This window comes from Myxocyprinus asiaticus, chromosome 7, assembly GCF_019703515.2.
Source record: "Myxocyprinus asiaticus isolate MX2 ecotype Aquarium Trade chromosome 7, UBuf_Myxa_2, whole genome shotgun sequence".
Taxonomy (NCBI): domain Eukaryota; kingdom Metazoa; phylum Chordata; class Actinopteri; order Cypriniformes; family Catostomidae; genus Myxocyprinus; species Myxocyprinus asiaticus.
In genome coordinates, this window is record NC_059350.1 from 5,863,155 (window position 1) to 5,888,129 (window position 24,975).

At 39.1% G+C, this 24,975-nt stretch overlaps 1 protein-coding gene and 1 pseudogene across 3 annotated transcripts; both read left to right on the forward strand.

Moving 5' to 3' along the window:
• Positions 1-390: 390 nt before the first annotated feature.
• LOC127444051 (G protein-regulated inducer of neurite outgrowth 3-like) lies at positions 391-11,507 on the forward strand. Of its 3 annotated transcripts, XM_051703213.1 has the most exons (3): positions 391-525; positions 4,049-6,232; positions 11,410-11,507. In XM_051703213.1, exons 2-3 carry the CDS (start codon positions 4,141-4,143, stop codon positions 11,460-11,462), a joined length of 2,145 nt encoding a protein of 714 aa, XP_051559173.1. In that variant the 5' UTR covers positions 391-525; positions 4,049-4,140; the 3' UTR covers positions 11,463-11,507. The 3 variants fall into 3 exon arrangements, with proteins under 3 accessions (XP_051559173.1, XP_051559171.1, XP_051559172.1); XM_051703211.1 differs by lacking the exon at positions 11,410-11,507 and having other exon boundaries at positions 4,049-7,904; XM_051703212.1 differs by lacking the exons at positions 391-525; positions 11,410-11,507 and adding an exon at positions 2,699-2,819 and having other exon boundaries at positions 4,049-7,904.
• Positions 11,508-13,488: 1,981 nt separating this feature from the next.
• The window catches only part of LOC127444281 (tolloid-like protein 2), a 33,630-nt pseudogene continuing 22,143 nt past the window's right edge, over positions 13,489-24,975 (forward strand).

Sequence of the window (24,975 nt, forward strand, 5' to 3'; positions counted from 1 at the left end):
ATATTGCATTTTGTCTTCTTGTGTAGCCCTATGTATTATTCCCATTAATATTCCTTATTAAATGCCATTTATCATTTCAGATGTTTGTACATATCACCCAGGGACATGGCAAAAATGGCAGCATCTGCTCAAATTAAAATAGTGTCATTATTTCAAATTCACCCCTAAGATTTATCGAACATATTATGACACATGAATGGACATGGAAAAATGTTATTGCATAGTAGGAATGAATGCCTGGAGTAATATATTGTTACTGTTTCCTACTTACCTACCTTAAGTTTCTTGACCTGCGATGGCTTAATAGCGGTGATGGAGAGGACTGCATGATTTTTGCCGCCAACAGCCACAGAATGATCGAACTTGTAATTCGAATGCGCTTCAAAGGCGTGGTTTTATCTCACGCGTCTTACATTTTTCCCCCATTGATAAGCCGTCGAGTGCACTAGCTAGTGCACGAGCAGCGCGTCAGTAGCGCACTAATCAAACGGACAATGATATCAGACAGATGCACAAACGGATCAGGTAGGATTTTGTACTTGTATTCTTATCTGCACGTCCTACAGGGATGTACGCCAGCCGCCAGGGTGATGAATATAACAACAAGGTCAAGTTATAGGATATATACAGGAGTCAAGTCAAGGATGTGTATGTGAACGGGTGGGTTCAGCTATATGATATTGTGTCGTGATGTATATATTTTTAAATATTTGTAAATTATGCAATGTTTTCCCCTATTATTTGTAGGCTACTTGTGTTCTAAAGAGAATGGTAAACGTAATTGGCAAATGTTCAGATTTAAGAGACCTAAGTAAATTCATCCTGGTTTAATTAATTGCTCAGAATTTGTCTTTGACTTTGTGTGTGTGAGAGAGTGTGTTTGTGCCCCTAAAACGAACCATTCCCCAATTTTAAAGACGAGTTTGCTGGTGTTTCCAAATGAAACGTGAGCTCAGGGTCTCTTTTTGAATTATTACATGCATTGTCTTCCTATTAAAATGGCTAAATTTGAGGGTCATTTGTGTAGAGTCCCTTGTTAACCAGACAGAGCTGATTATAAAGATGCATTTCTCTGCCTCAGTGTGCAACTGTGCATGTTATCTGTCAGGGTGTATAAATTAGCCTTTAATAAAAGATAATAATAATAAAAAAATAAAAATAAAAAAACCACTGACAGCAGAACTAATATTGGATAGTGTGTTACCCATCCCCATCCTCCTGCAGATGCAACTGTCCTTTCGTCAGTGTCAGGTCGCCAATTGAGACTTCGAGTAATTGACTTTCATGCTTTTGTCAGGCAATTAAAGTGAATGTTTCTGCAGTGGGTAGTGCATCACTCTGGCTTTTCACCTCTCCAGTGTGTTGTTGCTGTTTTTTCAAATAATTTATTGAGTGTGTTATTTGGAGCACATTTTTTTTACACAAAGACTTCTTCTGTTAATCATTAATAGATAAGAAAGGATGGAGTTATTCTAAACTATGTCTACAATTCTGTAATAACTATCAAAATCAAATGTTTTCTGCATCAGAATTTCTGCATCCATTTAATGAAAGCAAACATTCACAAAATTGCTAAAACAATTCTTTTCACAATATTTACCTCAAAATGTGTAATTTCTTTTTTTTCTTTTTCTTTCTTTTTTTTTTTATAACAGAAGTTCATTATCCATTAAAGAAGCTACCTGTATATTTTGGAATATTAATGTCAGATTAACAATATATTGCTGTTGTCAATCGCCCAACTGGATATACACTCATCAAACACTTTATTAGGAACACCTGTACACTTACTTATTCATGCAATTATCAAATCAGCCAATTGTGTGGCAGCAGCTTCAGTAAATATTCACATCAACCATCAAAATAGGGAAAAATGTGATCTCAGTGATTTCGACCGTGGCATGATTGTTGGTGCCAGACGGGCTGGTTTGAGTATTTCTGTAACTGCTGATCTCTTGAGATGTTCACGCACAACAGTCTCTAGAGTTTACACAGAATGGTGCCAAAAACCAAAAAATCCAGTGAGCAGCAGTTCTGCGGATGGAAACGCCTTGTTGATGAGAGAGGTCAACGGAGAATGGCCAGACTGGTTTGAACTGACAGAAAGGCTACGGTAACTCAGTTAACCACTCTGTATAATTGTAGTGAGCAGAATGACATCTCAGAATGCACAACACGTCGAATCTTGGTGGATCAGCTACAAAAGCAGAAGACCACATCAGGCACTTTATTTGGGCCATAGTGTTCCTAATAAAGTGCTCAGTGAGTGTACAGCCACACATAAGCCAAACCTCCTTGAGTGTAGATAACCTTAAAATGGCCAAACACTGGCCAATTAATGAGCCTGGCCGATATATAATTATATCACTAATGCATACTGAGTGATCTAGTATCATAATAATGGCTTTTGTTATGATGATAAAAAGTCTTATCTTTAGTTTAGTCTTTATTCTAAGAACTATACCAATTGAAGGTATTGTATTATTGATGCATGCTTGTTGGGTCTAGTACTCTAATACTTTTACATTTACAGAATCCTATAGAACCAATAATCTGTGCAAACCTTATGCATTTTTATTGTGTGTGTTTGGATTTAGTATAAAGATTCATTAAGATGAAACTAACTATGTATTGATCAATGTTACTGAGACTGAGTCTTAACCATAAAGCAGCTATGGTTTGTTTTTGACTGTCAGGTTTCCATTCTTGAGGTTCCTTTGGACTATTTGAACTGTTAAGGTCATAACAGAATAATTGCAGCTCATCAGAATGGAGAATGCTTCAGAATAAGTGGGATTAATTCAAATACTGACATAAAGGTAAAATGATCAGAAAACAATATAACTATTTCAGTTGATTGCTTTAATTGCTTTGTTATTAAAAATTAACTTTAAAATCTGACTGGAGCCCACATTTCCATGTACAGTGTGAACATTTGTTTTGGTGCATACTCGAATACATCATTATTACAATGCATTTTTGTGTGTTTGAAACAGATATACCAACAAACTGAGCTACTTTTAGAACTTGCAACTCATTAGCTTATGATTTGGATGACTGAACATTTCTGGCATTGAATATTCCCATTTGTTAATATTAAATGAATTTAGCAGATATTAATTTAATATAAAAAACTGTAACTAGATTCTAGATCTTTTCTGCTAAAGATTGTGGATTAGTTAATATTCATTGGAGTCTTTAGCAGGTTCATTGTTTAGGTGACATTGTAAGGTCAAATATTTGACATAGTGGTGGTATAATTTGTATAATGTATTAACAACATTTCTGTTTACTAATTTGTTTTACATTTGTTCATATAATTTATTATTCAATGATTTTGTGTTGTTTGCCATATTAATTGTAGATTCTCTGGATTTATGTGGGTATACTTATGTAGTTGTTACAGAAGATGTGACAGGCATGAAATTACGACCTCCGTGGAACACGAGGAGATGACAGGCTCAGTCACCATTCTACTTATTGCAACTTTCATAAAGTGAAAGTGAATGGTGACTGAGGCAGTTAGTTCCTTAACATTCTGCCCAACATCTACTTTTTGTTCCACGGAAGTCATATGAGTACATGATGACAGAGTTTTCAATTTTGGGTAACTATACCTTTAAGAATTTTTCAAATAATTCACAAGCTTGTGTTGTGTCAAGTAATTGATACCTCTATGAAAGAGATTGTTGACAAGTAATGGATGACACAATTAAGAGTAATTACATACTATGGAGTTGTTGTACTTTTGCTAACAATTTCATTGGAACTAATGCTCTCCCACTGAGCTTGTCGTGTACAGATAACCTCAAATATTTAAACTGTATTATTGAAACATATTGCTGTTTTTTCCCTTATTATATTTTGATCCAATTTTGTCATGTTCTCATATAAGTAAATGTGTACAGTGTATGGTTACAGGTTAAGGTTCAGACAGGTTCTTTCACAGTTTGTTTATAATGAGGATGAAAAGAAAGAAATTGGTGTATCTCCTTTTGTGCAGTTGCCAAGTTTTTATCTAAAATCACTTTTTATCTCTCTGGTTTAGGGACACCTCGAAAGGGACAGTATTAGGCTTTCAGGGGACTTGAGTTTGTAATATTTTGATTGTGAATTTTGAACTCATTAAAGGAATTCAACATGGAAAATGTTCCAAATCCCAAAAAGACAGTCACTGTCCAGATAATGCCACAGCTTGCCAGTATAGATGCCCTGGGCAATAAGGAGTTAAATGCTAACTGGGACATTGAGCCAAAGTTAAGCATAAATGAGGATTGCTCTTCTGCCCAAAAAGCTAAATCAGGTCAGGAACATTTGCATATTAAGTCCTCTGTCAAAGATTCCAAATCCCACACCAAGGAAGGGAAAAACATTGCATGCCATGGCAGTGAAGATCACAGGCAACCTCAAAATAGTCACACAAACACGAAGACATCAGGTCAGTGTGCCAAGGACACTGAAGATCGAATCAACGATTACAGATGTAATTCAAAATCAGAATCATTAACTGTCCTTTCCTCTAAAAGCCCGGCATCCAGCCCATCATCTACAGTTAGACAGAACATTGACAAGGAGAAAAATGGCAATAGCACAACAATGGCTCTAGAAAATACGCCCAGAGCACAGAGCAAAACATCAGAAACTAGTGCAATCATAGAGACAGTGTTCAATCAAACGGTAAGCCAGGCTAGTCCCCCAAAACACCCAAAATCTACTGAGGCTTCCCTTGAAAATAATTTATCGTCTGGCACCAACAACACAAACAAGGACATGTCACTTTTTTCTGAATCAAAAGATTTGAGTTGCACCACCAACATTGCCCAAGCATCAGCCATCAGCAGTACCCAGTTAGAGCAGCTCCAACTGGGATCAACTACCAATGATCCAAAAACCAATTCTTCCAGAGTTACAGACGAGGTTCGTGCAACAACAGAGGTATTTCAACCAGCACACAATCATAAGAAACCTTTGACAAGTATTCAGACACCCCAACCTCATGAGATAAAGCATTCGCCTGTAAAAGAGGACAATTGTAGCATTGATTACATGAAGAAGGATTCTAAACCACCAGGAACCTCTCAAGAGACTCCCTCTGGGCACCTACTGGTGTCTTCGAGTAGCAATGCCACAGATCCTGAAAACTCAATTCACTCATTCCAAATGGAAATGATTGTTGAAGAAGTCCAAACAAAGGGAGCTGCTCCTGAAGAGCAGAAGCAAGTCCATTGCAAACTCTACCGTGAGGCATCAACAATGACTTCTGCAGTTGAGTTAAGCCACCAACCAAGCATGCAACGGCATGATGTAGAAGTGCAGGCAGTGGCTACAGTTTGCAGTCAGTCTACAACCACTAGCCCTAGTCTTCTGCCTCTACATCCCCATCAGAGATCAGCTGGTCAAATTCCTGAGGAGACTGAAAGCTTAGAAGTGGTCTTTGAGGTGGAGACCAAAGACCAGCCCTCTCATGTCGCCTCAGAGATTCATATAAACAACGCTACTGTTGTTTCATCCAGTGCAATCCTTCTCGAGAAGCCCCCACAATCGGGCACAGTGATGGTGCATGTAGATGCTAATCTTCAGAGGGAGTCAAAGCTTGGGGCCAAGCCTAAAGAGCCTGGGGCTTGTCAACCAAATGCCCAAAGAGGATTTTCACCTCTTCAACCAGTTTATCAAATCAACATAGAGACCTGCAGCCAAAACAAACTTTCAAAAGAGTCTAGATGCAGCCTTCAGAGCCAAGGCTCACCTGCGGTCTCAGCATCTGGTCCTCAAACTACAGCCAGTGTGCAGAAAACCATCAAAACATCTGATCACGCCTGCCAGAATCTACCAGAGGAATTGGCCAAGCCTCCCCCCTCTAAATTCACCCTCTCACAATCCGTGTTCCCTTCTCAGGCAGCTACTTCTTCTGTGAAACCTGCAACAGACATTACAACGGCCACTCCTCCAACATCAAGCTCCACACCACAAAGCAAGAAGCAGAAGGGAGCTTCCAAGCTGAAGCCGGAGAAAGAGGAACAGAACGATGAGAAGGCAGCCAAGCAAACGAAGAATAGCGTGCATGATGTTGTGTGGGATGAGCAAGGTATGACCTGGGAGGTATATGGAGCATCAGTAGATCCTGAGTCACTGGGTTTTGCCATTCAAAGTCACTTGCAGTGCAAAATCAAAGAGCATGAGAAGAAGTTTGTGGCCCAAACATCTCTCAGAAAGTCCTTGTCTTCACCTCCCGGTAAGAAGAACAAGCGGAGGCAGGTTAACATAAACTTCAGGTCCATGTTCAAAAGTGTCCATCGACCCAACTGTTGTGGGCGTCCATCAGTACTAGAGTGAAAGACATTAGGTTGTCATTGCTAGGTCAATGTAATCAAATATTCTATGAGACTGTTCAATTGCAAAGCATGTTGGGAGGTTTCTCTTATTTTTTGAAGATTTTGTTAAATGTAGAAACTTGATTGTTATGTGAAGAACAGTAATCTTAAAAAAGTATTTTTTGGAAAAGTTAATTATTTATAGTGATAGTAAAGCTATGGCAATGTTTGGAGTGAAATGGCAATAATTATGATTCATATAATAATGTTATTGATAAAATGTCGTAATATGCATGTGTATCAGTTCAGAATGTCTTATAACCAACCTGGTCTCATAGAATCACGTTACTATACCTACATTTTTGTGTAATGATTTTTACGCAGCTCTTTGTATGTACTACTGCACTTTCCTGGTGAAATGAACACTAGAGGCGCTACAACAACAATGGCTTTTTATTTATTTTTAATTCACACAAATTTCGAGTAAACCTACAGATTGAGTTCATAAACACATACTTTTCACCCTGTTCCTCACACAATGCTATCTTAGGACATCAAAACACTTTAATTATAGTGCATGACATGATACATTTTTAAGTATCAAAACCAACAAAACCAACTACATTTATAAGCTTGCTCAAGCATGATCAAATAGCTCAACTGATAAAGCATAACAATTACAATGCAAAGGACAAGGTATGAGTCCTGAAGAGCATGCAAGTCGACACGTGTCGAAAGTATCGTAGAAGGACCACAAAAGAACTTGGTTGCTTTTATGGCACTATCTATTAGGTTGAGGTTTAAGGTTTAGGGTAGAGAGGTCGGTTTTGTTGATGAAAAACTCGAAAAAGCAATAACCTTATCTGTTTGGGTACAAACTTTACTTGCTTTTAGCACCACGCAGTGGACATTTCACCTCGGATCTGCTGCGATAATTGTATGGAACTTCATAATATAATTCTGCAAAATTTTCGCAACAGTCACATAATTCTCACGAGATCAGGCCATTTAAACTGTAACTACCCATTGTGGGATCCAAGAATATGCACTCTGTTGATGAGCAGATGTATGCATATAACTGTTATATGTTTTACTGACTTTGTTTAGTTGAATATCTTTTTAAAGTTTCAGAGTTTGGTAAAAATTTTGTTTTGTATACTTTTATTTGTAACATACTATTAATTTATTGAAAAAAGAGGTCTTCAATACTTGTTGCCATACTTGGTTTAAACTGACCCCGTTTCTGTCCAAGGATCAATTTTCATCAGTGATGTTACTATGATTTTATATTAAAACTACAAAAAAAATTCTTTTTCTGAAGTCCTTGGGGATAAATCAGGTCAACATATTGTTCTCACCATTGCAAAAGATTTTGGGTCCCTCATTTGTGTCATGCTTTGTCTATTCAAGTGAGTCTGTACATATTCAGCCCAGTGTCTTTCTCCATCAAATACCTGTCATTAACATACTATATTATACCACTGACACTGTTCACTAATATCACTCTCACATTCATGACAAAATAATGACATTAATTATTCAGAACTGCTAAAAGATGTATTAGAATCCAATAATGGGCTTTACATTTCTGAAGGGATGCATTAGATCACAATTCTGTCTTCATGTCATTTGTAAATCAAGGGCAGATCTTTATGAAACTAGGACGTTTTTGGATGTAGACTGAAGCCCATTTAACATCACAGTTTGGTTTGTTTTATTGGTGTTTAAACAGTTTTCCGAACAGATAAGCATCAAGTGTGAAAACAGCCATTTGCTTCACTTAAGATGTAAAGTCTTATGAGTGATTTTTTTTTAATCATCTGTCTTCTAAATGATTGTATACATCTATTTACATATGCATAACATATTTGTATAAAATCATTCAAAACTATGCCATTTACTTGGCTCATATTGCATCAAAACCACACCGAATGCAAGGTCTCTTTCACTGCAGTGATTTCCGCAGTTTTGTTAATTCTGCAAAGTCAGCAAGTTCTCATGCGTTTACAGTACATATGATAGTCAATTCCCCTGCATCACTGTATAGATCTGTCTATGGGGCCTGAAAAAGCAGGAGACTACATCAGAGTCACTCCATGGTTGTGTGATCGGTTTTGCATCACCTCTTGTCTCCACCTCAGCTCTCTTTTGTTTACCTGCTTCTGCTGCATTAAATAACTGGAAGAGCGCCAGCACTTCCTCTCATAGTGGCTCTCCCCATGGAGTATTTGTCCTACATATGTTTGTGCAACACACACACCTTATGCTCTGTCCTTCCTCTCTATGCCCCTTTCTCTTTATCTGTACTTATAATACAGTGGGGTACATCTGAGACCAAATGTGGCCTAAGACTTTACATTGAAGGTCAATGATATTTATATTATTCCCAGTTATCCCTGTACCAATGACTCTGCCTGATCTTTCTAATCTGTACTATTAAAACTAGGCCATATTGACAGTATTGTTAAAATATTGAAGGCCAGTTAGAGAAGTTGTGTTTGAATTACATTCGCCATGTGGCCTACATGGGAGCCACAATGTGTGAGTGCGGAGCTTTGAGATTGTTTAGACTCTTTGTTGGCTGTCTCAGCTCATATTAAAAGTTAAATAAAAATGGTGTGACAGACCGTCATCTTCTGCATGCACATGATCTCACGCTGGGACGCCGCCTGGCCTTCACTCTCCTCATGTTAATTAAATCCAGACAGTATTACGCTCTTCGTTCACAGTTTCGGCAGCAACTCTCAGTGATACTGACAGCCCAAATCAGGTGTCAGTAATTGTACTTTGTATCCCAAGCATGACTCTATGCCAGGTGATATTGACATAATATTATTTGAAGATTGGAGAGGTATTTATTTTAACTTTTGAGGCACAATTTGACATGGAATAAATGTCTATCAATTAAAAGCCTGTAAAAATACATATAAAATTATAAACTTGCCAATAGACAAATTTCATAAGACAGTTCCTATGATTGTCAATCATAGGCATCATAGGTGCAGTACCAACATCTATTATTTTTTAAATATAGGAATTCTTTATTTATAAGGCATTTTCAAACAAAGTTTCAGTAAACACCCAGATAGCACACATATATCTCAGAGATGTCTGTTTTAGATCTTTTCATCTGTAAAGCATCACAATCTAATTAACATCTGCTAAAAATCTTAAAAAGATCAGATTTACAAACATTCTTAATCATAAAGGTCTCAAAGACATCTGCTGAATGTCTTATTGACACACTGTATGTCTTACAGACATATTGCAGATGTGCATACAACGTAAAAAATACGTCTTCGAGATTTAAAAACACATCAAATAGATGTCTGGGTGATGTACGTGTGCTATCAGGATACAAATGTAACATTGTCAGTTAATTAGAGTGTGCAAAATAGATATACTTTCAAACAGAAGTTGTGTTTGTATTTGGATGTATCCATAGCAACAGTACACTGTACGGTTGTTTTCCGATCTGTATTCTGCGGTAGACTGACAAAACTGTCATTACTGTCGTTATCTATCACTTCATTTTTTATAAATATATCATAAATGTATCAAACTTTAGTGTAATCAAAATTATTACCAGAAAATCCTTGAAAAAATGTCAAAGTAGCAATAAAAAATAGTTCAGTCTAATTAAAATGTACTACTGTGGCCAGTATTTGTGTATGTATTTTTATGCTTGTTTATTAGAGTATTGTCAAAGCCTTTCTAGCAAGTCAGTCCACTGTCGGCCATCTTTGGAATGCTCTTGGGATGCTATTTCATGCCAGTGCAGCTCCTATCTACTTGAATGGAAAAAGACCAGAATTTCAAAAACAGTTGGTCAAGATTACGATCAAAGAACATATTTCAAATCAGTAATAAAATCTGACAATACTGGTATCATTAATTGTGATTCTTTACCTCATATTACGCTAAAAAACAAATTTTTCCCGGCTTGTATAGCTATTGCCCATGCGCGTTCTAGAGTTGATTGACAGGTGATGTCTGTATCTAAAATGTGATTGGCTCTTTTAACTGTAAGGCGGGACTTTCTTTATACATCCGTTGACTGTTGGGCGCTCAGAGCTCCTTGGTTGAACGTTCCAATTTCTCCCATTCATTTTAATAGAAGTGGCCCATCTCTGCTAAATCTCTGGTACTGTGTTGTTAGCTTAGCAACATGCTAACATTAAAATCTATCCACCCTTGACTTGAATGTGTAAGTGTTCCATGATTCATAATGGAAGTCTGTTTTTGTCTTCATGTCTCTAGTGTTTTCATTCACATCAGCATATATTTTTAGTGGATAATGTGGTGTTTAGCGTATTCAATTTGTAAAATATTGGCGAATAAAAAAACACGTGGCTCCATAGTGCTGATACTTTACAGAGCTGCGATAACCCTTATTTGACAGTCTCACCCTAGTGGGTAGATGACATGAAGCCATGGCCCGAGTTTATTTACCTTGATATCATTAATTACTTAAGTTGTTATGACAGCTAACAATTGCACAAGTTGAGCCTGAACTAATTTTTACTCAGACTAACACTTAAAATGGTGGTTGTTCTCCATCTGGATCACTCGTTTCGACAGCTTTATATTGATCCTTGTGGAGACCGTGTAACGGGAGCAGCTGATACGTGATAGCTGTGCTAAACCTCACTCCCCTGTCCTCAAGAGGCACACTAGTGACTGACGCTAGAGGTTGTAGCCTTTAGCCTCCTCGTTAGCGCGCCCACCTCCCATGCTGGAGACTCCATTTTGAATCCCATTCAGAGCAGGTCAAGTAGGACCAGTAACAACCGCAACCAGAAAACCATCCCAGCAATAAGTATCATTGTGCAGCTGTCCTGTAGTTGGCCATACAGTATTGGGTTGGTTAAGCACCATGCAAAAATCAAACTACATTGTAATCAGTTTTCGATACTAAATGCTAAAAAGCAGCTTTCTGAGTTTAGATTTTTCCTATGTTGTGGGGTTACATTGTAATATTGTTGATAGCAAGTAATCCAAGGTAATTCCAAGTATTAACGAGAGCTGCACACAGTTCTCTCATTATCTATATGAGATAATAAAGTGCCACTTAATGCAAAACTTATTTTCTCTTTAGAATTCGAGAAGGAACCTGAACAACATTGCGTCAACACTCAAGCCAGATATTGACACTGCTTTCTAAAGTCTCCTTCAGAAGAAACCTCAAGTGGAGCGACAGAGTCTATATGGGCTGATTCAATGAAAAGGGCTCTTTAAAAAGGCCTTTCTTTTATTTGCCCTTTTCAATGCCTGAGTGAATGTGTGGCTCTGCAAGCTGTTCCTTTTCTTCCCTGTTTTTTTTTTTTTTTTACCCCAATAAAAAATGTTCAGTCAGATGGTGACCTTTAAGGTGTTTATTTTTAGACCCAAATGATCCAGGTATTTGTATGTCTAAGAAGCATTGTGTCCAGACATCAGAGGTGTAAAAAGTATATGGAGAAATTATTAAGTATGCATATTGTGTAAAATTGTATTAAAGTCCAAGTATCTAGTGAAAAACATGCTTGAGTAAAAGTAAAAGCTTCCATGTTTAAAGTAATTCACCCAAAAAGAAAAAATCTGCTCAAAAGTTAGTAAATTTTGACAGAATTTTCCTTTTTTCAGGTGAACTAACAAAAAGACTCATTGAAAGCCATTTTAAGCATTTGAAATTTTTTCTGGTTTTCTAAAATGGTCTAAAGCAGAAAATGGTCTAAATGGTCTAAAGCAGAAAATGGTATACATGATCTAAAAGCAGAAAAGAGTCAAAAATAGTCAAAATGGTCTTAAAATGGTCTAAGGCAGAAAATGGTCTAAAGGCAGAAAGTGGTCTAAAAATGGTCTAAAGGCAGAAAGTGGTCTAAAAATGGTCTAAAATGGTCTAAGGCAGAAAATGGTCTAAGCCAGAAAATGGTCTTAAAATGGTCTAAATGTTCTAAAAATGGTCTAAAGGCAGAAAATGTTCTAAAAATGGTCTAAATGGTTTAAAAATGGACTAAAGGCAGAAAATGGTCTAAACATTTTCTAAATGGTCTAAAAAGGGTCTAAGGGAGATACTGGTCTAAAAATGGTCTAAAGGCATAAAATGGTCTAAAGTGGTTTAAAACTTAAAAGCAGAAAATGGTCTATTGGCAAAAAATGGTATACATGGTCTAAAAGCAGAAAATAGCCTAAAAATAGTCTAAATGGTCTAAAAATGGTATAAGGCAGAAAATGGGTGGTCTAAAAATGGTCTAAAATGGTCTAAGGCAGAAAATGGTCTAAGCCAGAAAATGGTCTTAAAATGGTCTAAATGTTCTAAAAATGGTCTAAAGGCATAAAATGGTCTAAAGTGGTCTAAAACATAAAAGCAGAAAATGGTCTAGAAAATGGTCTATTGGCAGAAAATGGTATACATGATCTAAAAGCAGGAAATAGCCTAAAAATAGTCTAAATGGTCTAAAAATGGTATAAGGCAGAAAATGGTCTAAAGGCAGAAATTGGTCTAAAATTGTCTAAGGCAGAAAATGGTCTAAAAATTATCTAATGTCAGAAAATGGTCTAAAAATGGTCTAAGGCAGAAAATGGTCTAAAAATGGTGTAAATGCAGAACATTTTCTAAAAAATAGCCTAAATGGTCTAAAAGGCAGAAAATGATCTAAAAATGTTCTAAAGGCAGAAAATGGTCTACAAATAGTCTAAATTATCTTAGAATGTTCTAAAGGCAGAAAAGTGTCTAAAGATTGTCTAAAAGCAGATAAATGGTCTAAAATGGTTTAAATGGTCTAAAAATGGTCTAAGGCAGAACATGGTCTAAATGGTCTAAAAATGGTCTTTAAATGGTCTAAAGGCAGCAGACTTTTTATTTAGTTAATTATTTATTCAAACCCATGAGTCTTACAACTCTAAATATTGCTTTCACTAACCGATAAGACTCTGATTTTCTAGATTACACACACAGTAAAATGCATCAAGCAGATACTCTGAGAAAATAATTTTCCTTGCAAAGTGTTGCTTGTACAGCCAACCTATCAGAGAATAAAGTACAGATTTTCAAAGGTCAACACAAAGTTATACATTTTAGACCATCTGTTAGAAGAACATTGCTCACTTGGTTACAGTTGAAGATCCCAATCACCCTGTTTCTCACTGGGGATCTCTGAAGAACATCAGAGCAGATGAAGTCTAAAAAAAAAAAAAAGGCTTGACCATGCTAGAGAAGAGCCTGATTTTTCTGTTTGTAGCCCTGCCTGCAGTCTGCATTGGAATAGTTGTGCTCTATGTCATCGAGAAGAACAACTCCACGAATGGAAATCAAGAAGGTGGGTTATTTTATTGCAAATCAAATGTTGGTCCAGATCCAAATATACAATCAGATAAAAGTTTGGAATATTCACTCATTCTTTATACTTTTTTCCACATTTCAGAATAATAGTAACATCATCAACACCATGAAATAACACAAATAGAAATATGAGAATTGTACAGTGACTAGAAATAAAAAAATATCTTATATTTGAGCTTCTTCATGGTAGCCATGCTTTTGCCTAGATTAGATCAACCAACTTTATATATACTATATATTAAAACTGCTCTTTTGTTTTAGCTCAGACTTTTAGGTTAACATAACTGTTAACAAACAATTAATTTAAAGCATCTCAGCAGTGGTAATCAAATGAAACAACTGAAATAGTTTAACTCTGTTTATGATTATAAGGGCCTTTAATGTCAAATCAATAGGCTTGACTAATGCCATAGCTGATGCCACAGAGATTTTCACTTGATAAACATTGCCCAGTTTGAAATGGATGCCTACTTTTCTAAAGGCTTTAATAGAAACTATAATATTCCCTGTGGGTCTCTAATGTGTTGGCTTCTATTGGTGGCATGTTATGTCTATTGGATACCATTTGAGAGCAATACACATCTGTAATGGAAACCAATACAAACCATTGAATCCTAAAGAAATATGGCCAAAAAAAATAAAAAACCAATACTACACTCATAATCGTATTTGTAGTGGAAACCATTTAAATGTATATTGTTTTTTGCAGAGATATTTGTCTTTTTTTGTTTATGATGACTGTTATTTTTGGATAATTAAAATTCACAACATTTTAAATTACTACTAAGCTCAAGACTATTAAATTACTTTTAAATGAACCAATCTCATTGAAATGCCACACTATTGTCAAGTCTGTGCCATGCAATACAATACAGCATTCTCATCTTTCAAATAAAAGTCTTAGAATGCTGCATATATGTGTAAATTATGAAGTGAAATCATATTATACTCTCAAAATGACTCTCCCTGGGCTCTCAGTTGCTTCCCGTAATCTCTTTCTACTTTCATAGAAACTCGTTCTTTACTCTAATGCATAGTAATGTTCACAATAATGCAAAAGTTTCACACTTATTCAGTTACACCTAAAGTCTATCTAAATATACCTTGTAGCAACACTCTAAAAAAAATGGTATCGCTTAAGGTACAAGGCCGACACTGGGGTGGTACCCTTGTTTTGAGTACATATTTGTATCCTTAAGGAGACAAAAAGTTTTTTTGTAAGGTATTTTCATTTTAAGGTATGTACCCAAAACGAGATATGCATTTTAACTAGAGGTACAGAAAAGGTCCCCTTAAGGGTACCACCCCAGTGACGGTGCTTGTACCTCAAACAATACTATTTTTTCTGTGAGTAAAAATTTGAATAGAAGTTGTATATTTTCTGTATAAGTCCTATGAGTATAGCTTGACATGGAGCTACACTTGATGTTTAACATAACCATTATGCCTAGATTATTTCAGCTCCTTTAATGATGAATGTAGTACAATAAAGCAAAACATTTTTTTTTAATAAACATATTATCCTGTTTTAAGTCAATTACCAAACTATTTTCTTCACCTCCATGAAATATTTTCACCTGCAGAGTGAAAAAGATCAATCTGTTTACACTGTTCAGTTCTTTACCCTGTCTCTGTCTGCAGAGGATGTGATCCATGTGGTATGTGGGAGTTTGCAGGAGCTGACGGCTTCTTCAATGGGAATTTCCCAGCAGCTCCAACAGTGGCATGATCTGCAGTTGGCGCATCACATTAAAGCCAGTAAGGTACAGGATGACACTTACTTCCGCTCACTAGCAATAACATGCTCATTAGGACACTGTATTCTGCCTTAGTTTAAATTACCTAATTATTAACTTACCCACTGGTCAGAGGAAGGTTATGGGAAACCTATTTGGAAACAGTTGTTCTTTCTGTTTGATGACATTAGGAATAGTTCACCAAAATATAAAATTCTCTAATCATTTATTCACCCTCATGCCATTCAAGATGTGTATGACTTTCTTTCTTCAGCAGAACACAAACAAATTATTTTAGAAGAATATTTTAGCTCTGTTGGTCCACATTGGTCAATGGCTGTTGTATAAACTGTGCTTTATAAATAAATGTGACATTGACATTGTGACATACAATGCAAGTCAACAGGGTGAAAAACTTTGAAGCTCAAAAATCACATAAAGGCAGCAAAAAAAATAAAATAAAAATAAATAATAAAAAAAAAAACAATGGTTAAATCCATGTTTTCAGAAGCGATGTGATAGGTGTGGGTGAGGAAAAAAAAATACTTTTTTAGTCCTTTTTCACTATCAATCTCCACTTTCACTTTTACATTCTTCTTTTGTTTTTGGCGATTCACATTCTTCGTGCATATCGCCATCTACTTGGCAGGGAGGAGAATTTATAGTAAAAAGAACTTACTATATTGTATTTTTTAGCTGAGCTGAGACATTCTTCTAAAAATCTTCTTTTGTGTTTAGCAGAAGAAAGAAAGTCATACACATCTGAGATGGCATGAGGGTGAGTAAATGATGAGAGAAATTTCATTTTTGGGTGAACTATCCTTTAATGGTGCAGAAATGACACATTTCACCTTTAATTTGATGTTAGATAATAGTTTATATAACATTTCTAACAGTTCTCTCTCCAAAGAACTTGAAGCCACCAGAAATGAGACACCAGTTTGTACGAAACTCGTAGAAAATCCCAAATGGCGAAAAAGCAAAATGAGTTATTTTGGTTTCCCTGTCCAGGTGATCCATCTTTGGTTTGAAGACTTCTCGTTGGAGGACTCCACTACATGTGATGCAGACTTTGTCACTCTTAAGGATGAAGTAGGCACCATTGGTGAGTCTTCTGCTGTGGTTGATCAATTTAGCAAAAAAAAAAAAACATTTATTTCTTTGCAGAAAGAAGCAGAACTCAGACTTTGCAGTAAGTAAATTATAATGTGCACAGAACTGATCTCCCTCCATTTTTCCAGAGGGCAGGAGGCAATTAACTTGTAACAGAGTGACTGAATGTCACCTTTTTTTTCCCAGGTGTATAGCTGTTGCTTGTGCTGAGCAAGTACTGCCAAAATTACTCTACCATGACTTATAAATACGTTACCATTTAAATAATAAATATGTTTTTTATCATGTTGAGGTAATGAGAATTGTCAACATATTCAGATGTGCATGCTACTTGTAGCGCAAAGCCTTGAAATAACTTGAAACTAAAACTTAAAAAACATTGCATTGTAAGTCTTTATTGTTGCATACTGAGAATGTGTTCCTTCTGCAGGGAAATACTGCAGTTTTTCCATGCCTAAACCAATAGTCTTTAGGAAACAGCATGTTAGTGTACTTTGACACGAACTACAGACACACAGAGAAAGGATTCAAAGCGCTGTACTGCTCTGTGGCCCCTGGGACAATGTCAGGTAAAACAATGAGAGTTACATAATGACTTTATTACATAACAGTATTATTAGCACCATAAAAGAACATTTCAGAAGAAACAACACTGTCACCTACTGCGCTTTCATATTATAATTTAATGTCTGTATTTTATTCTGCTCTGGACGGATACTGGGAGGCTGTTAAATGTGTCTTGCTGCAGTTGACCTAGAAAGAGACACAGTGTGTGTGTATCTGGGGTGTATTGGGAGGGGGGTGTGGGTCGTCAGAATATCTTTTTGGAGTCAGCTGACTCTCGTTCTCTCTCTCTATCCTCGCTTCTAGAAATAATTGGGACTGGTGGCATTCTTCAAGGTGACCGTGGGGAGCTGTTGACCCCTGGCTTTCCTGCACAGAACTATGAAAACGGAGCACTCTACCAGGTGCAGACTATGATCAATATGACCTCGACATCCTCTCTAGATTTATCACAATCTGTCTTTTACTTGTTTGTTTTCTAGGGTCTGTATACCTATTGTTCTGAACATTGTATTCAATATACACTGCCTTCAAGTCATATATTGTATAACCTTCATCGTCATAATCAGGGTAACGTAAATGCATTTGACTCCTGTTTAAGAGGAGTATTCTGTTCCCCAATAACTAAGAGGTGTGCTATTATGCTATTACTTTCACCTTGTGAGAGATAAAACAGGTGAAAAAAATCCCATAGATTTACACTAAGGGAAGGACCCAAGCCATATCAAGAGAATCATAGAATATCATAAATACTTAAGGTTGGGCACTTTTGACATAGGCCAGCAAGTAACCTAGCAACCACCTACAACACCCTAGCATCATAGTTTGCAAGCACCACATTTTCTTCACAAAATGCCCTAGAAACCACATAACATTACCCTAACATAAATTCAGTTGTTCGTATGTATAATGGAGGGCTCAGAACTCGAGACTCAACTTGAGTCCTGATTAACCCCCCACCTCCCCGGACTTTACTTATTTAGATAATGAATCTAGAGAATAGGTGGAGATGGGGTGGAGGTGGGATGTCAGGAGAGTTGTCACAGGAAGCAGGTAAGCAGCGGCTTATGTACTCCTGCTCATGGGCTTTGATTTGTCAGATTAAAATGAACATGCTCCTCCCGAACCTCTGTTAATTAACTCCATTTCAGTAGTTCGTATGTTAATGTAATCTTGTGTTGAAGCAGTAAACGTATTTGGCTTGCTGTCCGTATAATGGAGGGCTTGGAGCTCGAGACTCGACTCCTGATTACCCCCAAAAAGGCATTAAGATGAAAGAACAGTACGATGACAGGAAGTATTTAGGACAGCAAGCCAGCAACAATTCTATTTGGCAAATTGGCTTGGCGGATGCTTCTGAATTGTTTTCCCCCCCCAAAACATTTGTACAGAGGGAGTGCTTTAAGCATTTGTTTGAAGGTGTGTTCTTTTACGATTGCTGGTCGAGAGGGCTACGCTGCGATTCGAACGAGAGACCACCACTTGTTGTAGAAGTGGGTGGGCTGACGGTATGCAAACAGGGAAGGTGAAAATGAGAGTTGGCTCGTGCTGCATTCGAAAGGGAGGGCTCACACTGCGATTCAAACAGGAGACTGTTCTAAGAGAGAGAGATTTAGCTCATGGCGTTTGAACGGGTAAGCCCAGCAAGCAGTCGAACGGGGAAGGTGAGAATGAGAGTTGGCTCACACTGTGTTCGAAAGGGAGAGCTCACACTGCGATCCGAACGGGAGACTGCTCTATAAAGAGAGAGCGCTCATGGCATTCGAACAGGTAATCCCAGCAAGCAATCGAACGGGGAGAAGGCTCGCGCTGTGTTCGAAAGGGAGAGCTCACACTGCGATCCGAACGGGAGACTGCTCTATAAAGAGAGAGCACTCACGGCATTCGAACGGGTAAGCCCAGCAAGCAGTCGAACAGGGAAAGTGGGCACTAGTTGGTCATGCTGTGTTCGAAAGGGAGGGCTCACACTATGATTCGAACGGGAGACTGCTCTATAGAGAGAGAGTGCTCATGGCATTCGAACGGGTAAGCCCAGCAAGCAATCGCACGGGGAAAGTGGGAACGAGGGGAACGGGGCTTGTTTGCGGGGGTAGCCTCACTCAGTAGACTACCCATAGATAGGGAAATATGGTGCTTTGAGAAGGAGGTGACCGCTATCTCTTGTAATGCTAGCTGCAGCTGCTGAGAAGCGAAGAAAAAAAAAAAGGCTTCGGCGGAAGCATGGTAAAAAAGCTGCTGCGTCAGTAGAGTAAAGTGGGCCTTCTGTGGGAGTGGAGTTTAAAGCACTGCGGCGGCAGTGGATTGAGTATTTGGGGGCATAGTGAAGGAGCTCCTGTGGGAGCGCTGCTGTGTTTCCATTGCTGTAGATGCACTTCTATGAAAGTATGGAACTTAGACATTGAAAGCGCCTGTGGAGAAAATATTAACAACTGTGTACACAATTGGTATGGGTGGGGCACTGTTGCTGTGGTATCGAGTAGGGCACAAAAGAGTTCATTAGATTTATTAACACCTGTAAAGGAAGCAAAGGTTAGTTTGTACTTACCTGTAGGGGGAGCAAATGGTTAGTTAGGAATATGTAAATGTATTACCTTTATATACATCTATAAGGGAAGCAAAAGGTTAGTTATGGAAAATGTGTCAATTATGTTCATTGCAGCTTTGAAGAAAGCAAAAATTTAGTTAAGAATACAACTTTATTCTGTTTGTCATGGCGGGGCACTGTTGCTGCGGTATTAAGTAGGGCACAAAAAACTTAATTAGAGTCATCAACACCTGTAAGGGAAGCAAAGGATTGATTGTACTTACCTGTAGGGGGAGCAAATATTAGTTAGGAATATGTACCTTTATATACGTCTGTAAGGGAAGCAGAAGGTTAGTTATGGAAAATGTGTCAATTACGTTTGTCATGGCAGGGCACTGCTGCGGCAGTATCAAAATACGAAAGGGGAGATGCTGTGGCATAATTGAGAGTATGCGGGCAATGCTGCGGCAGTATCGAGCGTGGGCGGGTGCTGCAGTATATTATCTGGTGGGGCACTGTGGCTGCAGTATCAAATAGGGAACAAATAGTTTATCACATTTAGGCACACCTTATTGTGTGTCGGGCTCATGTAGACCATGAGCAAAGGAAATGCCAATGCCATAGTTAACGGGAAAAGCTAAAAGGCTCTTAAGATTACTGCACCACCGCTACTTGAACAGGAGAGCTCATACTGCGTTTCAGACGGGAGAGCCCACGGAATGAATGACGTGAAATCTCACACTGCATTTCGAATGGGAGAGCAAACCCTGTGATTCAAATGGGAGAGCCTGCATTGTGGTCGAACGGGAGGGCCCACACTGCGATTCGAATGGGATAGCCTGCGACCAATGCGCTGAGGTTCACACTGCATTCGAACGGGAGAGCCCACACTGCAATTCGATGGGAAAGCCTGCATAGCGTTTGAACGGGAGGGCCCACACTGCATTCAAATGGTGGGTGGCGCAGAGTAAAGAACCTTGCTGAATAGCGGTTTGATGGGTATACATTTGAGCTGTGCCCCTCGAGTCTTAATAAGAGGAGACATAAGAGGAAACAGGAAACATGATTGCGGTGTTGTGGAAGATTTAGTGGCAGGGCCTGAAATGTTCTGCAGTTGCAGCACCTGGAAAAAACACATTTGCTTTGCGGTGTGGTGGAAGTTTGTCGCATGGTCCGAAAGACACCCCAGTTGCGGCACCTGTACAGCACGTTTGCGCTGCTTTGTGGTGTGGTGGGAGTTTGTCGCATGGTCCTGAAGGACACCACAGTTGCAGCACCTGTACAGCATGTTTGCGCTGCTTTGCGGTAAGGTGGGAGTTTGTGGCATGGTCCGAAGGACACAGCAGTTGCGGCACCTGTACAGCACATTTGCGCTGCTTTGCGGTGTGGTGGGAGTTTGTCGCATGGTCCGAAGGACACAGCAGTTGCGGCACCTATACAGCACATTTGCGCTGCTTTGCAGTGTGGTGGGAGTTTGTGGCATGATCCAAAAGACGCCGCAGTTGTGGCACGTGGACAGCACATTTGTGCTGCTTAGGGATGTTTTGAGCCGAAGGCAGAAGCACCGCAGTTGTGCTTTCTTAACTAAAATGGTTGCCATCTTTGGCTCCTCGGTAGGTAATGGTGAAGTCTTGGAAAGACACCTAGATAGAGAAAGTGAGAGGTAAACCTGTGTACAATCCAGTGACAGGAATTTAAATGGGCTCTCGCAGAGACCTGCTGAAAGTAATATTGGTGAGACCCTGTGGAAGGCACAATTTCAGGCATTGCTGTAGAAAAGACAAAATAATCATATTTAGGTGAAACTTTAGAAAAAAATGTGCTAGGGAATACAGTACATCTTCATAAACAATGTGACAAAATAGCATAAAATGATCTGAGAAACAAGAGCTTTGGCTCTGTACTGCACACAGATATGCATGGACTTGCAATCATCATTGAAGGATTCACTTTAGGCCATTCGCTCTTTAGGAGTATAACTGTCACCTGTAGTACAATATACTTCTTGCATAGGAAATGCATCGCATAGCAATAGGTGTGAATTATCTAGGAATGCATTGAGTTGCAGTTCTTCACTGCATACAGAAATGCAGGAGATATGTGCTGGGAAATACAGTACATCTTAATAAACAATGTGGAAAAACAGCATAAAATGATCTGAGAAATAAGAGCTTTGGCTCTGTACTGCATGCAGATATGCAGGAGAAATGGACTTGCAATCATTACTGAAGGATACAGTTGTGGTCATTCGCTCCTTAGGGGTATGACTGCCCCCTGCTGTAAAATATACGTCAATAATGCTGAGAGGAAGCGAGACTCGTTGCAGAATGATTATGAATGAGTTGGAACGAGGCGCATGATCCGCCTCTTGCGGAGCCTGTTCGGACAGAGGCCGTGTGTAACTGCAGTGTGCTGTGTGCTTTGTTAAAATGTCTGCGTTGGTTTGAAAATAATTTGTCATTAGATTATCGGTCGATTGAAGGGAGTTCTGTGTTGCATGATGTCCCTGTGTTCAGAATGAAATAAATCACGCTCCGAAGGGCACTTTGGAGGGAGAAACAATCGTGGTATGTTAGAAGATGAGGAACAATCGCTGAATAAAGCACGGCCCATAAACAAGCTGTGGCGTGGTAATGAGGCTGACAGGCATCACCTGTGCGGCAGAACCTGATTAAAAATGCTGGGGGTTGAAATGGAGGTTGGATTGAATAGTTAATCTTCGTTTCTTTTGCTTTCAAATAAAATTTAATTCTAATGGCATGAAGCCGGAGCAGCGCCCGTTCGCAGAGGCAGCTGGCACTGCTTTCCGGGTGGAAAGTTTAGATAAGAGAATATATGAGCAGTCATAGAGAGATGTTTAACATTTTTTAAAGTGCAGGAGCAGCCAGTTTGCGGTAGCAACTTCGCGCTATAAACTGCTTCATCGAAGAAGCTGCCACAGCAGCTCTTTGTTTTTTAACAGTATTGACGGCTACCACGTTAAGTTACGAGGTAGCCGTCAATACTGTTAAAAAACAAAGAGCTGCTGTGGCAGCTTCTGTTGAATGACGAGACTGTTTGGATGGAAGAGCTGTTCTGGTGGAGCCCAATACTTTGCAGGGAAATTGCATCTAATGATCCGTCTGCCTGGGTCTGTTCGTGGGGAAATGGGCGGGGCTGAATGCCGGAAAGACTCTCATGTCAGGAGAGTTGTCACAGGAAGCAGCTAAGCAGTAGCGTATATACTCCTGCTCGTGGGCTCTGATTTGTCAGATTAAAATTAACATGCTCCTCCCAAACCTCTGTTAATTAACTCCATAATGTAAAAATCTGGTTTCATTTTGCTTTTTTGATTTTCTCCCCTTTATACTCCCCTAATTTGGAATGCCCAATTCCCAGACATCTTTCACCTCACCAGTATGTCATCTTTTTATTTTATTTTTTATTTGTTTTATTTTCTCCCCTTTTCTCCCCAATTTGGAATGCCCAATTCCCAATGTGCTCTAAGTCTTCGTGGTGACGTAGTGACTCGCCTCAATCCGGGTGGCGGAGGACGAATCTCAGTTGTCTCCGCGTCTGAGACCATCAATCCGCTCATCTTATCACGTGGCTTGTTGAGCGCATTATCGCAGAACATGTGGAGGTCCACGCTATTCTCCTCGGCATCCACGCACAACTCGCCATGCGCCCCACCGAGAGGGAGAACCACACATTATAGCAACCATGAAGAGGTTGCCTCATGTGTCTCTACCCTCCCTAGCAACCGGGCCAATTTGGTTGCTTAGCAGACCTGGCTGGAGTCACTCGGCACGCCCTGGATTTCAACTCACGACTACAGGGGTGGTAGTCAGCGTCACTACTCGCTGAGCTACCCATGCTCCCTCATTTTGTTTTTTGACAAATCTTATGCACAATGAATCTGATGATGACCACCTAGCAACACCATATCAACCACTCACCCCAGCAATACCCTAGCAACCACACAACACCATTGCAACCACTCACCCTAACAATGCCCTAGCAACCAATCAGAACACCCTAGCAACCACCCACAACACCCTAGCATCATAGTTTGCAAGCACCACATTTTCTTTACAAAATGTAAAAATCTGGTTCAATTTATCTTTTTGACAAATTGTTATGCACAGTGAATCCGATGATGACCCCTTAGCAACACCCTTGCAACCACTCAACCTACTAATTCCCTAGAAACCACATAACATCACCATATCAACCATTCACCCCAGCAACACCCTCGCAACCAATCAGAACACCCTTGCAACCACATGGCAACACCATAGCAGCCAACAACATCACCCTAACATCAAAGATTTTTGACAAATCTTATGCACAATTAATCTTATGATGACCACCTAGCACCACCCTAGCAACCAGTCAACCCAGCAATACCCTAGCAATCACACAAAAAATTGCAACCACTCACCCTAACAATGCCCTGGCAACCAACAAGAACACCCTAGCAACCACAAAGCAACACTATAACAACTATCCACAATACCATAACATCATAGTTTGCACTGGCAAGCACCACAATTTCTCCACAAAATTAAAAAATCTGGTTCCATTTTGTTTTTTGACAAATTGTAATGCACAATGAATCTGATGACAACCCCCTAGGAACACCATAGCAACCGCTTGGAACACCGTAGTAAAAATATAGCAAAACCATGGCAATCATTCATCCCATGAACCACCTAGCAATGCCCTACAAATCAATGTACATACAAACACCCAAGCAAGCGCATATCAATGCCCTGGCACCCACTCAGGACACCCTAGCAACCACACAGCAGCACGAAAGCATCCACCCACAATACCATGACATCATAGTTTGCACAGGCAAACAGCACTATTTCTTCACAAAATGTAAAAATCTGATTCTATTTTGTTTTTCGACTAATTGTTATGCACAATTAATCTGATGACAACCCCCTAGTAACACCCTAGCAACCACTTAACCTACCAATGCCTTAGCAACCACATAGCAACACCACATCAACCACTCACCCCAGCAATACCCTCACAACCCCACAAAACCATAGAACCACTCACCCTAACAATGCCCTAGCAACCAATTAGAACACCCTAGCAACCACAGAGCAACACCATAGCAACCACTCATCCTGAAAATGCTCTAGCAACCAATAATAACACCCTAGCAACCACATTCCAACACAATAGCAACCACCCACATCACCCTAGCATCAAAATTTAAAAATCTAGTTCCATTTTTTTTTTTAACAAATCTTTTGCACAGTGAATCCAATGACGACCAGCTAGCAACACCATATCAACCACTCACCCCAGCGATACCCTAGCAACTACACAACACCACTGCAACCACTCAACCTAACAATGCTTAGCAACCAATCAGAACACCCAAGAAACCACATAGCAACACAA

Coding starts and splice junctions, on each gene's coding strand:
- LOC127444051 (XM_051703211.1), top strand. CDS start 4,141: ATGGAAAATGTTCCAAATCCCAAAAAGACAGTCACTGTCCAGATAATG.